General features: G+C 40.0%; 1 protein-coding gene across 1 annotated transcript; it reads right to left on the reverse strand.

Moving 5' to 3' along the window:
* Positions 1 to 238: 238 nt before the first annotated feature.
* Positions 239 to 6,623, reverse strand: LOC125260978 (GTPase IMAP family member 9-like). Its single transcript, XM_048179521.1, has 2 exons — positions 6,602 to 6,623; positions 239 to 921 (listed from the first exon to the last, which is right to left on the reverse strand). The coding sequence occupies exons 1-2, from the start codon at positions 6,621 to 6,623 to the stop codon at positions 239 to 241; spliced, it is 705 nt and encodes a 234-aa protein (XP_048035478.1).
* Between the last annotated feature and the right edge of the window lie 12,758 nt (positions 6,624 to 19,381).

Below are 19,381 nucleotides of genomic sequence, written 5' to 3' on the forward strand. Positions count from 1 at the left end.
TTCACTCTCTGAAAGTCTTTAATTCTTGTTTTTGTTTAATTCACTCATTGCTTTTTTTCTCTATCTCTTCCTTAAGTCTTGCTAGTTCAAACCTTCTCTGAGCTTCCATTTCTGCTCTGATTCTCTCCTCCAAACTCTTTCTCACTCTCTCAATCTCCTCTTCTCTTTGTCTCCTGTTTTCTCGTTGTTTTCTCTCCTCTTCCTCTCAGTCTCTGCTCTTCTTCCTCTCGTCTGAATCTCAAAGCATCTTTGAAGATCTGATTACTATAGTGCCTCCTCCATTCTGTTCTATCATTGTGTCAATCTTCTGCAGTATATCATTCACCTGCTCTCTGTTATTGTAATCTTTATTGTTGAAGACATGATATCTGCCTCCACACTGATCAACTAGATGACTTAATGCAGGATACATCATAATGATTCTCTCTATTGATCTTCCTAACTGTTCTCCATGAGTGAAGAGAATGATGGAGTATTTTAACACCTCCGGACCAAACAACATCTCAATCTTCTGAGAAATCTGCATCTCATGCTCAGTGAATCTGTCATCTGCTCTGAGAACAATGAGAAAAGCATGAGGTCCAGGACTGGATAAATACACACATCTTGCTATCTCTGTCATTATCTCCTCTGGCTTCATATGTGTGTCAAAGAATGGAGGAGTATCAACTACTGACACAGATCTGCCTGAAACAGTGGCATGTTTCTCTAAACATTCACAGGTTACTGCATTCGTTGTCATCTCAGATCTGAACTCTTTCTCTCTCAGTATTGTGTTTCCAGTTGCACTTTTCCCAACACCAGTTACACCCAGAAGAACGATCCTTCTGGATGAGAGATTGTCATCAGGAGTTTCTGGTTCATCATGAGCACTGTTTCTGATGACTGGAATCAGTCTGGTCAGCCTTACTCCTTTTGATGCTGTATAAAAGCAAAAACACATGTAAGCTAGTAATTTAGATGCTTATACACTGTTAAAAAGTGTTAATTTAAAAAATAAAACAAGCAGTTACAAAGCATTTTTTAAAGTTCTCAACATTTTGAAAATCTGAAGGTTGATTTATCTCTGTTTTGAGATAAATCAACCTTCCTCAGTAAGTACATCTGTTTCTTGAAAGTTAAATAAAATTGTTAAATGAAATACCAGTCTAACTTTTAAAACTGAGTTTCCACAACCCTTGTTTGCAGAGCATAAGTACACTGCTTTTTCCTCTCCTTTCAGCCTCCACGAGTATAATCGTCTACCTCAGGGTTTGACCAACAGTCCAGCAACCTTTATGAGGATGATGTCCATCTTTTGTGATGAAAATTTCACTAGCCTTCTCTGCTACTTGGACGATCTGATGGTTTTTGCTCCAAGTGAGCAGGTAGCTCTTGACAGACTAGAGCTGGTTTTCTCACGCCTGTTTAAACACAACTTAAAGCTAGCGCCTAAGAAGTGCATGTTTCTCTGGAGATCTGTTAAGTTAGTACATGTTGTCACTGAGCATGATGTACGAACTGACCTAGAAAAAAGTTAAGGTGATAAGTGATATCCAGACTGTCAATCTCCTAGAAGCAGATGGAATAACCCCTTCAGAAAAGAAGATCAGATCTTTCCAGGAAGCCACTCAGTGTTTTGAAGCTTTCACCTGGTGAGTGCCAAACCGCTTTCAAAATTTTAAAGCAAGAACTTTTAGACAGTGTGACCCTGGCTCACCCAGACTTCAGTCATCCCTTTATTCTCTCTGTTGACGCTTCATTTGATGGCATAGGAGCTGTGTTATTTCAGGTGCCCCCTGATGAGAAAATTGCATGCCCTGTTGCTTTTGCAAACAAAACGCTCTGAAAGTCTCAGATGAACTACCCAGCACACAGACTCGAATTTATGGCTTTAAAGAGGGCCATTTGTGACAAGTTTAGCCACGGGGTAAAGGGAGTCATTTCATAGTATGGTCTGATAATAACCCCTTGACCTATATTCTGACCAAACCCAGACTGGATGCGCATGAACAGCAATGGGTGGTGAAGCTCGCTAGCCTGACATGGTCATACTCAATTCTAGTCAGAATATGAGTCTGATACTGCTCCATTGGGCTTTGATTATGGGGGCGTATTTCAACCGATCCAGGAAAGACCTCAATTGGATAGACCTACAACCAATCAGAGCTACAGAGTAAGTGACGTATGTTGAGTGACGCATAGTTGTCAACAGAACTCTTCTTAGCGACCATCGGGGCCAGCTGATAAATCAAACTTTTGCCGAATCCCGTAGGAAGGACGGCAAAGACATCTTTCCCATCGACAAATGCCTTGATCACGGTCCTCTGTTCCTCTTTTAAAATTAATGCGCTGTCGATATCTTCTATAACGGACGCGATGGCGGAATCTACACATCTCAGTTCTTCAACAGCCATCATTGTTGTAAACTAATTGACCTTTCGCAAAGACTCGCCCCCCTTAGTTACTGTTGCTTTGTCCGACAAGCCGTGGCGCTGTCACGCCACACAGAGTGGAAAATACATCGCGGAGCAAAGAGGAAACTGACAACACATCAACAGACGAGACAGAGCAGGTTACTTATGATATTAAACAAAGTCCCATCTTTCAAACTGTGTAGTTATTAAAAAAATTCAAACAATAAAAACCGTTTTGTGGCTCTTTAATGTGTCGTGACCATGATCGTGACAGATTGCTGTAGTGCCTCAGCTCAAGAGGCTCATAAACCGATCATCTCTTCCTACTAGTCCATTTATAGCATCAAATAAACATGAATGAACATGAGAATGAATGTTGTTTCAAACGCGGAAAGATGTCAATATGCACAATTTTTCAAGTTTAACTCCACCGATGTTAATCTTCTAACTCCTGACTGCTTTGTCGGACAAAATAGCGGCTGCGGCGTTCTGATTGGTTAGATCGCTTGTCAATCAAACTCCGCAAGTGCTCTTTGATTACGTGGCTGATTACGTTTCTGGTGATAATCTGTCAATCATCGCCCTGACAATGTGATTGGTCTGAACATTTTCTGTTCGGGCATAATTACTACTCTACGGATCGAGTCCAGACCGAACTCCCCGACCTCAAAATGTTGTGGGCGGGGCTAAGTTCGGCTGGCATCCAGGCTAGAAGCTCGCTGCATATGACTCTGATCTGAAGTATATGCCAGGCACGAAGAATGTTATTGTAGATGCCTTGAGCAGAGAGGGGTGGTTCATTGCAATTTCACTTTTTTAACTTTAGTTAGCGTGTAATGTTTCTGCTTGAGCATAAACAGTATCTGCAAAGTTACAGCGCTGATAGTTCAGTGCAAACGGAGATATTGTTATGGCAGTTTAATGCCTACAAAAACGGTTTGTAATATAACAAGCTTCTTCCTAGGTTGGTGACATCATAAACCCTGCAATTAACATAAACACTGCCCCCGGGAACACGCAACAAAGTGGGTGAGGCCATGTCGCATGCATACAAGTCTTCTGTGTTTGGCCTTCCTAGGGACACTGGACTTTGGGAACAATGTTTAAAATTTATGTTTAATTCTGTTCCTGACAATTATAATGCTAATTTAGCTGTCTGTGCTACACATTTTATGGATGACAGCTTCCAGAATCTCTGTTAATCAGTTCAATGCTGGCTTTGCATAAAGGCTATTACTGAAAGTTGAAGCAGTTCCCACTTTAAAAGCAGAAGCTGCTGTTTATGGGCCCCAAACTGTAAGAATGTGATGGATCCGAAATGGTCAATATTCATATTCATGCATTTTTATTAATATTTATTTTAATCATTTATGGCTTATGATTTATCAGTTTTACTTTTGCTTTCATGTATTCATGTACTCCTACTTTATATATTAATTCTTATCATATTTTCAAAGGATTTACTTGTTATTATACCCTTATGGTTATTTTATATTTAAGAGTATGTTATGTTCAATTGTTCTTCAAAGTGTTCCACTGTGACAGGTCACGCTGACACATTTGTGGTTAGACATTGGACGCCTGCCAAGTACTGCAGAAGTGATGTTTTTCAGAATTATTGCTCATTTGAATCTGATCAAAATATGTCTGCTGACCTTTGCAAAATTCCCTATAGGGGATAAAACAACTATTTTTGACACTGGACCAGTAGATGACGTAATGGGTGAAATTAACCTTTTCTTTTAGAACAAAAACATCAATTTGAGTGGGATGTAAATTTCCTTATATGCTCATGGTATAAAGCTGACCGGGTCATTGATAATTCAGCTTTTTCCCTCCTTTGCTCTCCTTGTCTTCTGCTTCTCTCTCTTATCTGCAAATGTCTTAATTATTGCTCTTTTTGATCTTCATCTATTAGATACAATACTCTAAATTTTATAATACTCTAAATTTTATTATTAACTATTGACTGCTTCTTTATAGTTGTTATTTTACCTTTTGGTTTTATTAAGTATTTTCATTATCGATTAAAGTTTGCGTGTGAGGCTAAATTTAATTGTAATGAATAAATAATTTTCCATCAACTTTATCTACTGCCTGGATCTCATTTTCACAAGTTTCTGCATCAGTTTTGGTGCCGTGACCCGGATCTGTTCGGCCCAGTTCGGGTTCTTTGGAAGATGCAGTGCAAGGTTTAAATAGAGGTGAGCAAAATTCCTCTGTTTATTTCTGGTCTTCTGTTTTCAGTGTCTGACTGTTTAATAAGGATGTGGTGTTTCTTTCGGCTGCAGACAAAAGAAACTAATAACCACGAGTCCGTAATCTGCCGACTGTTTGAATATTAAATAACTGGTGTTCATATTGAATTATCAATTTAATAATTCTGTTTAAATCGGTCAGAGAATTTTAAGAAAGGGCGCTCTGTCACGAGTATGGCGTGTTTGATATCAATAAACTATTTTTGTTTCCCCTTGTTCGGGTGGACTGTGTGTAGTTATTGAAAGTCTATTTTGTCAACTCGTAATTTTTGGCAGGGACACTTCTAAAAAGGGCTTTGCAATTTTGAGGGCAGTAGACTGGCCTTGCTGAATTATTAAGTTGAGATCCAATGGCAAATAATATAGTAAAATCTAAAACCAAGAGAAATTTGAAATAAATTTTGCAAATTTGTAGAATTTATTGTATTAAGAGGAAAAGGGAAAAAATTGTCAACCACAAGTATTTTGAGTGTTTTATCTGATAGATGAAGTTATATTCGGTCATGACTTATTCTTTTGTGTATTGACGTCCTTGCAAGGCACTAAAACCTAAAATACTAAATAACTTTTAAAATGTCCTACATAACTCGATCTTGTCAGAGTGGGTGTCAAAGCAGAGCAGCACATCAGTAATTATTCTTGTATGTGGATGTCCGTCTTATAAAGGAGATTGGATTGGATTGTAAATAGGCTTTAAAAAAAAAAATTCAACTAATGGCTATTTGCCACTCACTATTTCCTCCAAGTCACTTTGATGAGGTGAAGTTAGTTTTGAACAAGTTCCTGTTCTGCTCTGTTCTGTCCCAGCTGTGTTAGATCGAGTGTGTGTGCTGCTATCTTCAAAGTATTGTGTTCAAAATTTTAGTGATACGATATGTACAATTGTACCTCGATAATTCTGCTGATTAGTTTTGTTTTATTATTTTATGCATTGTCTCAGATAGGTTAAAGTTTAAGGAAAAATACTATATATATATGAAATGTAAAGCTAGTCAAAAAGAGAAATTAATAAATAATACAATATTAACTGAATGAAGCAAAATATAGGTTTAATATATTCTGTTATCAGTGATCTGAAGATGTCTGAAATATGTATTCATAATCCCTGGTGGACAGCTTGAAATTTTATTTATTGTAGAGATTTTTAGTAAGTGTTAATGGAAATAACTTTTGCATTGTGTTGAATGAGAATGAGATTGAGTGACTAAGTTGAAATTAAATTGATTTAGGTAAAGAAAGAAAAGTTTCTTTTTGTTTTGTTTGATTTTGATTTTGTGAGTATTATTTATATGTTCAGATAATTAAAAATATAGTTTAGTTTGCTCTTTTCTGCATTTTGCAAAGAAGAAATTGCTTGCTCTATTTCCTGCAAAGAAGAACTTGCTTTATTAAAATAAAATCTAGAACTGCTGTTGTCAATTGGATGAGACTCTTAAAATAAGTAAAAGCAGAGCAGATTGCTCATTTACAGTTGTGATGACAATTTGTGTGGGGTCAATTTGATTTATGCCATTCTCTGAGTGTTCAATTTCCAGAAGAAGCTGTCCCAACACAAACAAGAGTGAATGGATTGTAAATAGGCTTTAAAAAAAAAAATTCAACTAATGGCTATTTGCCATTAGTGCATGCCAGTGGGGGAAAAGAGACTCAAAGATCCAGGCTGCAGAGAAACACAGGCACCTGGTTGATGAGCCTTCAGCCCAACCCCTGAAAGGGGAAACTGAAACTTCTGAAGGCTGACGACTGTCACAGACACGTCAGGTTCCACCTCACTGCAGTACCCACGCACTCAATCACCAGCCTTCTAATCACCGCCACCTGCACGTCATTAACTCTGCAATCACCAGCACCATAAAGCCACCACACTCACACACACTCACTGTCCGGTCTCGTTCGCACTACGACATATGTGTGCTTACCTTAAGGACTCCCAAACGACTTACCTACCTGCTCCAGCGATCTCCTTCATCTCCTTCGTCTCCTGGTCTCCCCGTGTGCAAACCTACCTGTGTGTGTGAGTGTCTCCATCGTCTCCCTCCATTGCATCTCTCATCCAGCATCTGCAAGTTTAAAAGGACAGTATTATATCCCATTCATCTCTCATCACGCTATATCTGCTTGTTATCACTCTGTGCTCATCTACTTGTGAATAAATACTTAACTGGATTGCTTCTACTTCAGTCTCCGTGTCTCTGTTGTAACAACGACGAAAAGACTGAGTTCATGCAGAAACAACAACGGAAACATCCTGCCATGATGCAGAGAGAGAAAGACGGCTGCATTCAGAGTCAACCTCATGCTCCACTTGGTCCTCATGACAGACTGAGAGACCCAACGTACTGGATGAAGAAGGACACTGAAACTGCCAAACAGGCTCAACTGACTAACTGACCCTACGAGTGGGGGACTTCCCTCTCTTCCTCGTGTGTGGATGCAGGTACTGCCTTTACTGTGATCACTGCAGAGAATGCTTCAAAATTAGATTTGTCATCACAACTTACAAATTGATAATAGTCTCATAGCAGCTCTTGATTTTGTTAACCTCCTGTACTTTTCTGTCAATAAGCACCAGTCCAACCCTTTATGAAATGGAAGTTAAGTGTTGGCTTGACTGATGTTCAGTTAAACTGGGTTTGGACTTAGTTAGAAAATGTTGTGCAATGAAGAGAGTTTAGACTCGACTCTCAGGACAGACATGTGTGTTACAGAGTTCTCTTAAATAGAATAAGGATGGTAGAGATCTGATATTAGTCACTCCATCTTGGCTAATAGATATTTATTCTTTATTAAAAAAAAAATTCAAACCTTTTAAAATTAATATATATTTCATCGCAAATGCTGTCATCAGAGATTATGATTATGGTTAATCATGGATCCAAAATTATGAGATCTCCAGTTTTTTTATTATTAGAACATATTAGAACAGCTCATGAGCAACTGTAGAAAGGATACTTTTTTTTATTACATAGATGAATGATAAAATATATTTAAGAAACTTGTTCTTTTAACTGTGGCATGCCTAGGCTTAAAATAATATTTCTTCAAAACTGGTGTTTGTTTTTGCTGTGTTAAAATCAATTCTATTGCGACAAACGTCGTCTGACTAAATCATTTAAAAAAAAAAAACCTAGACACTGTTGCACGGGGAATGCCACAGTGCCTATGTTTCATCATTTCCAACATCGTCGAAAGAGTTTTATTCGATTGGACTCGGGGGTATTCCACCCTTAACAATATATATATTCCCCATTCAGTTCACTGTTTGCATATGCAGTGCATAAGAACAAAAAAAAATAAAAAAATACTCTGGCCAGAGACATAAAAGTGTGAAAGTGTGTGTGTGTGTGTGTGTGTGTGTGTGTGTGTGTGAGTGATGGTGCACCATGGCAAAGAAAAATGCCATAAACAGCTGTATTCAAATTTTCTAAAATGGGCACATTATATGAATTATGCCTAATGAAATGATGGTCATGGATGAATTTGGCTGATAATCCTGACCTGGGTTATTGTGGCAGAATGAAACAATGCCACACCTGCGCAGGGGAGGAAAATTTCTTGGGAAAGCAGAACAAGCAATCTTGTCCTGTTTACCCCACATCTGACTTTAACTTTTCTTTTCAGCATGTCATGATGAGTTCCACTGAATGAACTGATTCTGTTCTGAATGTATAATGTAATGTCTTGTGATTGTTAACATGTTGAAGGTGGGATGAGTGTTATCCAGGTAGAGGAATTTATATTACTGGGTAAAAATAAGAAATTATTTACTCATTTAATCAACAAAGGAAATATTATAACAATTAAATTAAATCATGTATGATATTGCCAGATGAGGGAATATCATGTGTTTAAGCTCTGAACAGCCCTGGATAACCCTCACACCAAATGAATTTCTACAGGTTTTGATACCCCAAGGAGGACTGGACGGGGTGATGTGTAAATATATGTTGTCTCTAACAAAAACATTTCAGGGTCTTCATTCACAGGTCAAAGCCGTGCTGTTGATTGCTGAAATTCATCCTACTAATCTGAGTGCTAATGTATTGTTAATCATGTGAAAAACGACAATGTTGTTTTGTTTTGTTGTCCGTTTTTTCTTTGTGTCCGTTATATCTTCTCCATGTCTAGGTTCAGTACAAGTAGATGTAATCAGGAGATTATATGTGGTATATTCATCGAACAAGTTCTTTTTCCTGTGTGACGCCTGATTGTGACCTCTGGAAAGGAAGTGTCCATCAGGAGGGTCAACGAAGAGAATGATTAAACTCAACTGGTGGCTTAAAAGCCCAATGTTTGCTTCAACTGATCAAGAGCCAGAACCAAGGAAGGATCGAAGGATCGACGAGCACCTCAGTGCTTAGCAACGCAAGGGAAAGTCCACAGAAAGACTGAAACTGATTACATCATCCTACTGCTGCAGCACAGAATGGAGAGATTGAGACTGAAGGATTGTGTTGTTTAGGGTTATCAAATGATATATAGTTGTTTAATTTGTCTATTTGTGTGATACATCTGATGGTAATGTTATTTTACTTATTTTTTTATTTGGGTCTAGTTGATGTAGTGTTTTGAGTTTTGCGATCATTCCAGCAAACTTTGTCCTCCCTGCCAGAAATAAATTAAATCTATTTCTATATTATTTTTGTGTTTCTGCGCACATATTTCCGTTCATATCCTATATAGACTATAGGAAAAATGTCTCATTTCTCGATTTTTCAAATTTTTCATTTTAAAATAATATATTGAGTTATATGTTTGAGTGACGTCATTTCCATTTGCTGAGTTGTCCAATCGTGTCTCGCCCAAAGCTTAGAACAGCTTCGGATTTGAGCGAGACAGGTATGTTGTAAATGAGCTCTGAAGTAAAGGGTTTAAATAAAAGAGATCAATATTTTATATATTTTATATCAATATACAAGTCAATATTTTGATCAATATCGGTGAATGACATGTTTTAATGCTGAATTGAGTCACTTAGTGTGTTTGAATACTGTTATTTTTGTGCATATTCTGGGTTTCGTGTTAATGAGCTCTTAATGTGCTGGTTCAAGTTGCCGCCCGCACGCCATTTTGAACAGCGGGTTTCTATAGTAATATGGTTCTTAAGTATAATTAAAAAGGGTGGATTACGCTCATAAGATATCGTGCAGTTAACTTAGAGTATATTGTCTCTATCGGTCTAAAATTGTGTATTTGTAGTCACGTGTGTACTTGAAATATTTGATAGCAGATGCAGTTATAGTGTTAATGGGGGCAGGGGTTCACTTTTCTATCTTCTCACACTCCTCACAGAGACCACAGAACTGAGAGTGTGTTGATGCTTAATTCCTGTCCTGTCTTTAATAAACTGCAGGTATGTCATATTGCAACAAAAAATATTACCACTATACGATCATATGTCATTGTGATGTTAGATTGAAACATACTGTAATGTATTTTCAAAGAATCAAATAATATATATATATATATATACACATTGAACATTTTGTTATATGCATTCATTATATCTATTTACCTGATTTAATGTGTCTAAGATGTGTAGTATGTAATTTGTGATGCATTTTGTGAAAGGAAATGAACGAAAAGAGACATTGTAAAAAGAAAAATGTTTTATTAGTAAATGTTAGAGAACAGCTTCGGATTTGAGCGAGACAGAGACCACAGAACTGAGAGTGTGTTGATGCTTAATTCCTGTCCTGTCTTTAATAAACTGCAGACGAGGTCCCCCAAAGAGTTTGGTGTCGGTGGTTCATTTGTGGTGCTGGGCGAGATCCGCTACAAATTTGGTGCCGTGACCCGGATTTCAAGAGATCAGCCATCGCAGATCGCCGGAAGAAACCTCCGCTGACATCACTTTTAAAGAGAACTTTGGGGAGCAGATAAGCAGTGACACTTAAGCATGGACCATTACAGTAATACACACACCAGATCACATGAGCAGTTGCAAGATGCAGATGTTGACCATGTGAATGTTACCCCTCTGAATGTTGTTCCAAGGTTACCAAGGGTTTCGACTGGGTTGGGGCGGGGGGCATTAATGAATAGTATGCTAGAGCATGACATGATTGCTACCCCAGTACACCCCCCACAGACCAAGAACACAAGTCAGTCAGGTGTAAGATGTGACTCACCAGCCTTTCATAGTGAAAGATAAGGTTCTTTAGGAGGTGACCAACCGAACCAATGGCAAACTATGGCAGACCTAATGAAGCAGTTAGGCAGTGAAATAGGTAACCAGATTGCTGCCAGCTTGTCATCAGTAGGGCAAAATACCCAGAGAGAAAATGCCCAACAGTCCTCAGCTCAGCCACCTGACTGGTCGAATCTCAACCTAGTAATCACTGCATTGTATGCGGCCCTGCGGAGTAAACCACTGGAGAGTTGGACTGCTAGGGAAGTTCAAGCGCTAATAGACAGCCATCATAGAGATAAACAGTCAACCAATGCGGAGAGAACATTACAAGTTGAAGAAAGACCCTCTGGTGCCTGGTGTATGACACAGCAGCAAGCTTCTGGCAGTAGTCAGTCCAGTGGTCTTGATCCAGCTCTTCTTGGTAGAGCGGTGTCTCTCCTGGAACAAATTCTCATCTCACAGAAGGGACAAGAGCCAAAAGCAGAGCAAGTCAAAGCTTCGTCTGGAGAGCTGAGTGCATATTCAGGTTCCTGTAGAGTTTGCAAGGCCCTTGATCACACAACAAAGACACACTGCTTCAAAGAAGGGCTATGTTTCACCTGCTATGAGACTGGACACAGAGGTTTCGAATGCCCCAAAAGAAAACCAATCAAACGGGAAACAACCAGAATGTCTTCTGAACCCAAGCGGCCTTTAAACTAGAAAGCCCACACTGTGAGGGGAATAGTGTGGGTACCAGCCAATCCCCAGAGAATTTTGTTAATGTCCTGGAAAAAAAAACTGATGACAGTCTGACTTTAAAGACAAGCAATGAGAGTGAGGCAAGTACCCTTGAGAATAGTTGCTCACACATCCATCAAGATCCGATCTATGCAAAAGTGAATGATGAAGATGATCTTTTCCGTGCTACTGTGTTAGTAGAAGGAAAAGTAGAACTCTTAGCCCTTGTAGACAGTGGATCTGTAACCTGTACCCTGAGTGAGTCAGCTGAGCGCATACTTCAGGATCACAATCTTATTTGTGATAATTTAAGTAAACCCACAAGGAAAGTGCTGACTGGATGTGGAGGCAAGCAGACAAAGCCAAAATGTGCATATGAGCTGAATGTGGATTTGCTTGGATGCAAGATGACTGTGAACTTTTTAGTTGTTCCAGGTCAAGAGGATGACATGATAGTAGGCTCTAATGTTTTAAGACATGTGACTCAGCAGGTCAAGAATACAAAGTGGTACTGGGAGAAAATCTCACAGCTGTTAAAGGAAACAGTAATGACCCTCTCCTCAGTCTACTCTCTAATGTCGACCGTTGGCACGGAGATAGGATGCCCGAAAGAGTTGGCACTGTGTTATTAAGACAGTGTGTGACACTGGAGCCGCAACATGAGCATATAGTCTGGGGAAGGTTGAAAGAAGAAGTTCCATTGTCTGTCGGAAGTACTGTGATGGTAGAGTCCTCAACTTCCAAATCTTCACCACGGAACATCATGATTGCTCGTAGTGTGTGTCCATTGTGGGCTGATAAGTGGATTCCTGTGTGGCGAGGGGGGCGTGGTTTAGCGGGGTCTGCAACAGGAGGGAGCGTCTGGGGATGTGCGGTGATTGAACGGGTTGAATGTAAATCACGAACACCTGTTTCTTGTTCCAGTAATTGGCGTGGAGACAGGATAAAACGCCAGGAGAAGCAGGAGCGTGGGAGAGAGAGAGGGACTGCTGACAGTCAGACTGAGTGAGCCGTGCTCGTTTCATGGAGTGAAGCCCGTCCTTGGATGTGGAATTATTGAGTGTGCGTTGCACCGTCTTTTTGTTTATGTGTTTGATATTTTCTCTGGTGAGAATAAAGACTGTCAGCAGCCCAAAGCCGATCCCTGTCCTCTTCCTTCCCATTACACAAGAACCTTTACCACATCCTGTAAAGGTGATAAATATGTTGGATCGACCAGTGGTGCTACGTCGGAATGCAAAGATTGCTCAGGTGCACCCGTGTCTTGCTCTTGAAGAGTTAGAGCTTATAAAGCACATTAATTGTGAGTCAAGGGAGGTGGTTCAAAATGTTGTTCATGTTCACAAACCTGATGAAGAAAATAAGATGTTGCTAACAGACTGTGCAGCTGAGTTGCGAGAGCTGGGACTGACACAGATTGATATTGACTCATGTGAAGTGAATGACTTCTGGAAAAGGCGATTGTCAGACCTCATTGTGCAGTATGAGAGCATATTCTCACGTGATAAGTTAGATTGTGGAGAAGTCAAGAATATTGTCCACAGGATACGCCTGAAAGACGAAAAACCGTTCCGATTGCCTTATAGAAGGGTTCCGCCGGCTCACTACCACAAGTTGAGACAGACCCTGGATGAAATGGAGGCGCGCGGTATCATCCGGAAGTCCAACAGCGAGTGAGCCTCACCTTTAGTCCTGGTCTGGAAGCCCTCTGGAGAATTGCGGATATGCACGGACTTCAGGTGGCTTAACCAAAGAACGGAGAAAGACGCATATCCACTGCCACACCAAGCTGACGCCCTTGCATCCTTGGGAAATAACTGCTATTTCAGCACCATGGATTTAACATCAGGGTTTTATAATATCCCAATCCATGAGGAGGATCGCAAGTACACAGCATGCACAACGCCCGTGGGTCTCTATGAATACAACCGGATGGCTCAGGGATTATGCAACAGTCCTGCGACGTTCTCTCGAATGATGACTGCAATATTTGGAGATCAGAACTATCTGTCTCTTCTGTGTTACCTAGATGACTTACTGGTGTTTGGGAGGACTGAGAAGGAAGCACTCGACCGCCTTGAGATGGTGTTTTCTCGCCTTAGAGAGCACAACCTCAAATTGTCCCAAAAGAAATGCTACTTCATGAGGAAGACTGTGAAGTTTCTAGGTCACATTGTATCAGAGAATGGTATTGCAACTGACCCAGCAAAGGTATCTGCAATCAGTGAGTTCAGGGTGGCGGATTTGATGGAGGAAGATGGAAAGACTCCATCACCCACAAAGATCAAATCTTTCCTTGGAATGGCGAATTATTATTCTCATTTCATAGAGGGTCTATCAGTGTTAGCCAAGCCACTGTTTAAACTTACCGCTGAGCAGAAGATCAGGAAGAAAGGTGGGAATGGTCGCTCCTGTTTTCCTAAACCCAAACGTTTGAGCCCTGAAGACTGGACTGCAGAATGTGACCTTGCTGTGGAAAAGATCAAACAGTCGCTCACAGACACAGTTACTCTAGCACATCCAGATTTTAAGAGACCATTCCTCTTGTCTACTGATGCATCTATGGATGGGCTAGGTGCAGTTCTGAGTCAGATACCAGATGGGGAGAAAAAGCCAAGACCAGTAGCCTTCACGAGTAAGACCCTGTCGAGGGCTCAGTCACATTATCCAGCTCATAGATTAGAGTTTTATGCTCTAAAGTGGGCAGTTTGTGACAAGTTTGCTCACTGGTTGAAAGGGACTACGTTCACAGTGCTAACGGATAACAATCCTTTGACATATATCATGTCTAAGCCTAAGTTGGATGCCTGTGAACAGAGGTGGGTATCCAAACTGGCTCCCTTTGACTTTGACTTGAAATACATACCCGGAGCCCAGAACATTCCTGCTGATCTGTTAAGTCGACGTCCCTTTGCCAGAACTCTGGAAGTCTGTGAAACCTTGGAGAGCAAGGCTCATCATGTAACTTCAAAATTGGTTCAAGAAGCTTTTCGATTGTCTGTGAATGTACTCCATCAAAATTCTGAGGATAGTGTTCAGAGTGTCCAAATTGGGAGCATGAGTCAGATAAGAAGTGAAGGTGTGAAAGCTATTTTTGAGTCTTGTCTAGATTGGGAATCTAGCAGACCTGTACGTGGTGCTCAGTTGACCCACTGTGCCAGTAATTTGGTTCATGGAGGAGTGGATACACTCCCAGTCTTTTCGATGGAGGAGATACAGGGGAAACAGAGAGCTGACCCCACCATTGCCCATGTGTTATCCTTTGTTGAGAGGAGGAGGAGACCATCACGCAGAGAGAGGGATAATGAATCCACCTTGGTATTGAGACTGCTGAAACACTGGGAAAAGTTGAAAGTCAAGGACAATGTTCTCTACCGCAGATCCAAGGATAGGGTGGGAAAACTCAGATACCAGCTTGTACTTCCTCATCCTCTGAGAGCTGCCGCCCTGAGAGGGACTCATGATGATGCCGGTCATCAAGGACAAAGTAGAACTCTCCACCTGGTGCGTCAGAGATTCTTTTGGTCCGGTATGGATGCAGACGTCAAAAGATATGTCTCTCACTGTAAGCGCTGTGTAGTCGGGAAGACTCAGGAACCTGAGGCTAGAGCACCTCTTGAATCTATTAAGACAAGTGTGCCGCTGGAACTTGTATGTATAGATTTCTGGTCTGCAGAAGGGAGACATGGGGAAAATGTTGACGTTCTTGTAATAACGGACCACTTTACAAAGTTAGCACATGCATTCCCTTGCCCAAACCAGACAGCCAAAGTTGTGGCTCAGAAGCTGTGGAATCAGTTTTTCTGTATATATGGCTTTCCGCAAAGGATACACTCAGACAAAGGAGACAATTTTGAAAGTAAATTGATTGCTGAGTTGCTGTTGGTGTCTGGTGTCCGCAAGTCCCATACTACTTACCACCCGATGGGCAATGGGCAAACGGAAATATTCAACCGCACCCTTGGAAATATGATTCGCTCCTTACCCCCTCGACTGAAAGAGAGATGGCCACAGATGATACAGACTCTTACGTTTTCCTACAACTGTACCACTCATGAGACGACAGGATTTGCACCGTTCTACCTGATGTTCGGCAGGGTGCCTAGGCTGCCTGTAGATATCATGTTTGGGAGTGCCCTGAGGAATGATGATGTGCAGACCTACGATGAATATGTGGAGACTCTTCAGAGGGATCTTAGGGAGGCAATAAGGATTGCTGAAGGAAACACCACAGGAGCCCAGAGAAGGCAAGCACAGGAGTACAACAAGAAATCCAAAGGTGTTGCCTTGGAAGTTGGAGACCGTGTCCTTCTGGTGAATAAGAAAGAAAAGGGAATAAGAAAGCTAGCGGATGTGTGGGACTCAGTGGTTCATGTGGTGACATGGAAAGACCCAACATTACACATCTACAGGGTTGAAGATCCAACCACAAGGAAAAGTAAGGTGGTTCACCATAACTTCCTCCTCCCTGTAAACTTTCTGCCCTTGGAGAAGCCAGAAGTTGAGTCCACAATGTTCTCCACAGTCTCTGAAGAAGAAATAAGTGAGACAAAAGACGAAGAACACAGATCTCTGTTAAGTTCTGAATTGAGGAGCAGGAGGATAGCTGCTTGGGTCTTACAAGGCCAGGGCCCAAAACCATCTCAGCCTGTTGGAGCACATTCTGTTCAAGGACAGGGCATTTGGCAAGTCCGAGGAGTTCACGCTTCAGCTTCAACAGATCACATGAGACATGGAGGCCCTTTGATCACCAATGAAGGGAGCAAACCCAGCAAACTGTCTAGTAATTGTGATACAGATGACGTCCAAGAAAGTGAGTGGGGTGTAGATGATTTGAGCAGTGCATCCGAGACAGATTCGGCCAGTGAAGGCATTGATGAAGAAGACAGGCCTGGAGGGTCTGTGAACGGTCACAGTGTACAGGCAGAACCAGTTACTATGCCAAGAGAATCTAGCTTTGAAAACAGATCAGATCATTGCTCAAGGTTTCAAGCCCCAAGTAGTAGATCTAGAGTCACACTGAAAGCTTCCCCAAGAAAAGTGACAGGGTCAGACACAATTCGAAAAGCAAATGAGGGAACTGTGAGAACCAGGTCAGGCAGGTTAGTGAAACCTGTTAAAAGACTGCTTGAGTGCATGAGCATGATAATATCTGAGCCAACTAAAAGAGACCCATTAGCAGAATTGTTAAGAGTTCTTTCCAGTTTTGTGGGGAGTTAGATTAAGCAATACAAGTATGTTTTCCTTTAGAGAAGTGATCAGAATTGTGTAGAGGAAAATTTTAAGAGGATTTGAGAAGTACTTCATTGAGGAATGTATGGTTATATGTATAAGGGCATATTTCTCCCAAGCAAAATGTTTTGCTATTCGTTTGAATGACTGAAGTCTGGGTATCCCTCTTTAAAGGAAAATATCTCACCTACGGCCTTAAAGTTTGCTGAAATTTAGGAGGGGAGAGTGTAGTGTTTTGAGTTTTGCGATCATTCCAGCAAACTTTGTCCTCCCTGCCAGAAATAAATTAAATCTATTTCTATATTATTTTTGTGTTTCTGCGCACATATTGCCATTCACATCCTATATAGACTATAGGAAAAATGTCATTTTTCATTTTAAAATAATATATTGAGTTATATGTTTGAGTGACGTCATTTCCATTTGCTGAGTTGTCCAATCGTGTCTCGCCCAAAGCTTAGAACAGCTTCGGATTTGAGCGAGACAGGTATGTTGTAAATGAGCTCTGAAGTAAAGGGTTTAAATATAAGAGATTAAGTCAATATTTTGATCAATATCGGTGAATGACATGTTTTAATGCTGAATTGAGTCACTTAGTGTGTTTGAATACTGTTATTTTTGTGCATATTCTGGGTTTCGTGTTAATGAGCTCTTAATGTGCTGGTTCAAGTTGCCGCCCGCACGCCATTTTGAACAGCGGGTTTCTATAGTAATATGGTTCTTAAATATAATTAAAAAGGGTGGATTACGCTCATAAGATATTGTGCAGTTAACTTAGAGTATATTGTCTCTATCGGTCTAAAATTGTGTATTTGTAGTCACGTGTGTACTTGAAATATTTGATAGCAGATGCAGTTATAGTGTTAATGGGGGCAGGGGTTCACTTTTCTATCTTCTCACACTCCTCACAGAGACCACAGAACTGAGAGTGTGTTGATGCTTAATTCCTGTCCTGTCTTTAATAAACTGCAGGTATGTCATATTGCAACAAAAAATATTACCACTATACGATCATATGTCATTGTGATGTTAGATTGAAACATACTGTAATGTATTTTCAAAGAATCAAATAATATATATATATATATACACATCGAACATTTTGTTATATGCATTCATTATATCTATTTACCTGATTTAATGTGTCTAAGATGTGTAGTATGTAATTTGTGATGCATTTTGTGAAAGGAAATGAACGAAAAGAGACATTGTAAAAAGAAAAATGTTTTATTAGTAAATGTTATAGAACAGCTTCGGATTTGAGCGAGACAGAGACCACAGAACTGAGAGTGTGTTGATGCTTAATTCCTGTCCTGTCTTTAATAAACTGCAGACGAGGTCCCCCAAAGAGTTTGGTGTCGGTGGTTCATTTGTGGTGCTGGGCGAGATCCGCTACATTGATATTGAATTCACAATTTATTATGTCAAATTAATTTGATTCTTTACTAAAACTGGCTAACAATTTAAGACTAATGGAAGAAATTTTATCCGCCTGATAGTTGCGGTAAGTCCTCAACCCAGCAAAAGTCCAGGGGACGTTCAGGGTCGGGTTTTCTAGTAGCCCTCGTCGGACCAGCCTGGTGAAGGCTTCCAGTCAATATTCTATGCAGTTAGCTGGGTTAGAGAGGTACCCGCAGCTTCATTTAGATGTGATGCTTTTATATTCAATTTATCCAATATCCATTCCGTATCTTTTGACAATTTTGTAATGAGTCTCTCAAGACTCAAGTGGGGGACTGATGGATCCGAAATGGTCAATATTCATATTCATGCATTTTTATTAATATTTATGTTAATCATTTATGGCTTATGATTTATCATATATTTATGTATTTCTACTTTATAGATTAATTCTTATCATATTTTCAAGTATTTACTTGTTAATGTACCCTTACGGTTATTTTATATTTAAGGGTATGATTGCTATGTTCAATTGTTCTTCAAGTGTTCTAGTGTGACAGGTCACGCTGACACGTTTGTGGTTAGACATTGGATGCCTGCCAAATACGGCAGAAGTGGTGTTTTTCAGAATTATTGTTCATTTGAATCTGATCAAAATATGTCTGTTATTTTTCATAAAGGGTAAGATTTGCTAAATTCCCAAAGGGGGTCAAAACAACTCATATCTATTTTTGACACTGGGTAAAACCATTTAAGCTTTTCTTTTAACAAAAACATCCGTTTGTGTGGGATGTAAATTTCCCTATATGCTCATGGTATAAAGCTGACCGGCTCATTGATAATTCAGCTTTTTCCTCCTTTGCTCTCTTTGGCTTCTAGGCCCTACTTCTTGTTTCTTATCTGCAAATGTCTTAATTATTGCTCTTTTTTTATCTTCATCTATTAGATACAATACTCTGGATTTTACAATACTCTAAGTTTTATTATTAACCATTGACTAATACTTTATGATGGTTATTTTACCTTTTGGTTTTATTAAGTATTTTCATTATCGATTAAAGTTTGCGTGTGAGGCTAAATTTAATTGTAATGAATAAATAACTTTTCGTTAACTTTATCTACTGCCTGGATCTCATTTTCCCAAGTTTTTGCATCAAAAATATTCACCGATTTGTTAACTATAGCATGAAATATCTAATATTCTGATTGCCAAATATGTGCAAGTGGATGTGTTTTGCTGT

This window comes from Megalobrama amblycephala, unplaced genomic scaffold (genome assembly GCF_018812025.1).
Source record: "Megalobrama amblycephala isolate DHTTF-2021 unplaced genomic scaffold, ASM1881202v1 scaffold216, whole genome shotgun sequence".
NCBI classification, from domain to species: Eukaryota; Metazoa; Chordata; class Actinopteri; order Cypriniformes; family Xenocyprididae; genus Megalobrama; species Megalobrama amblycephala.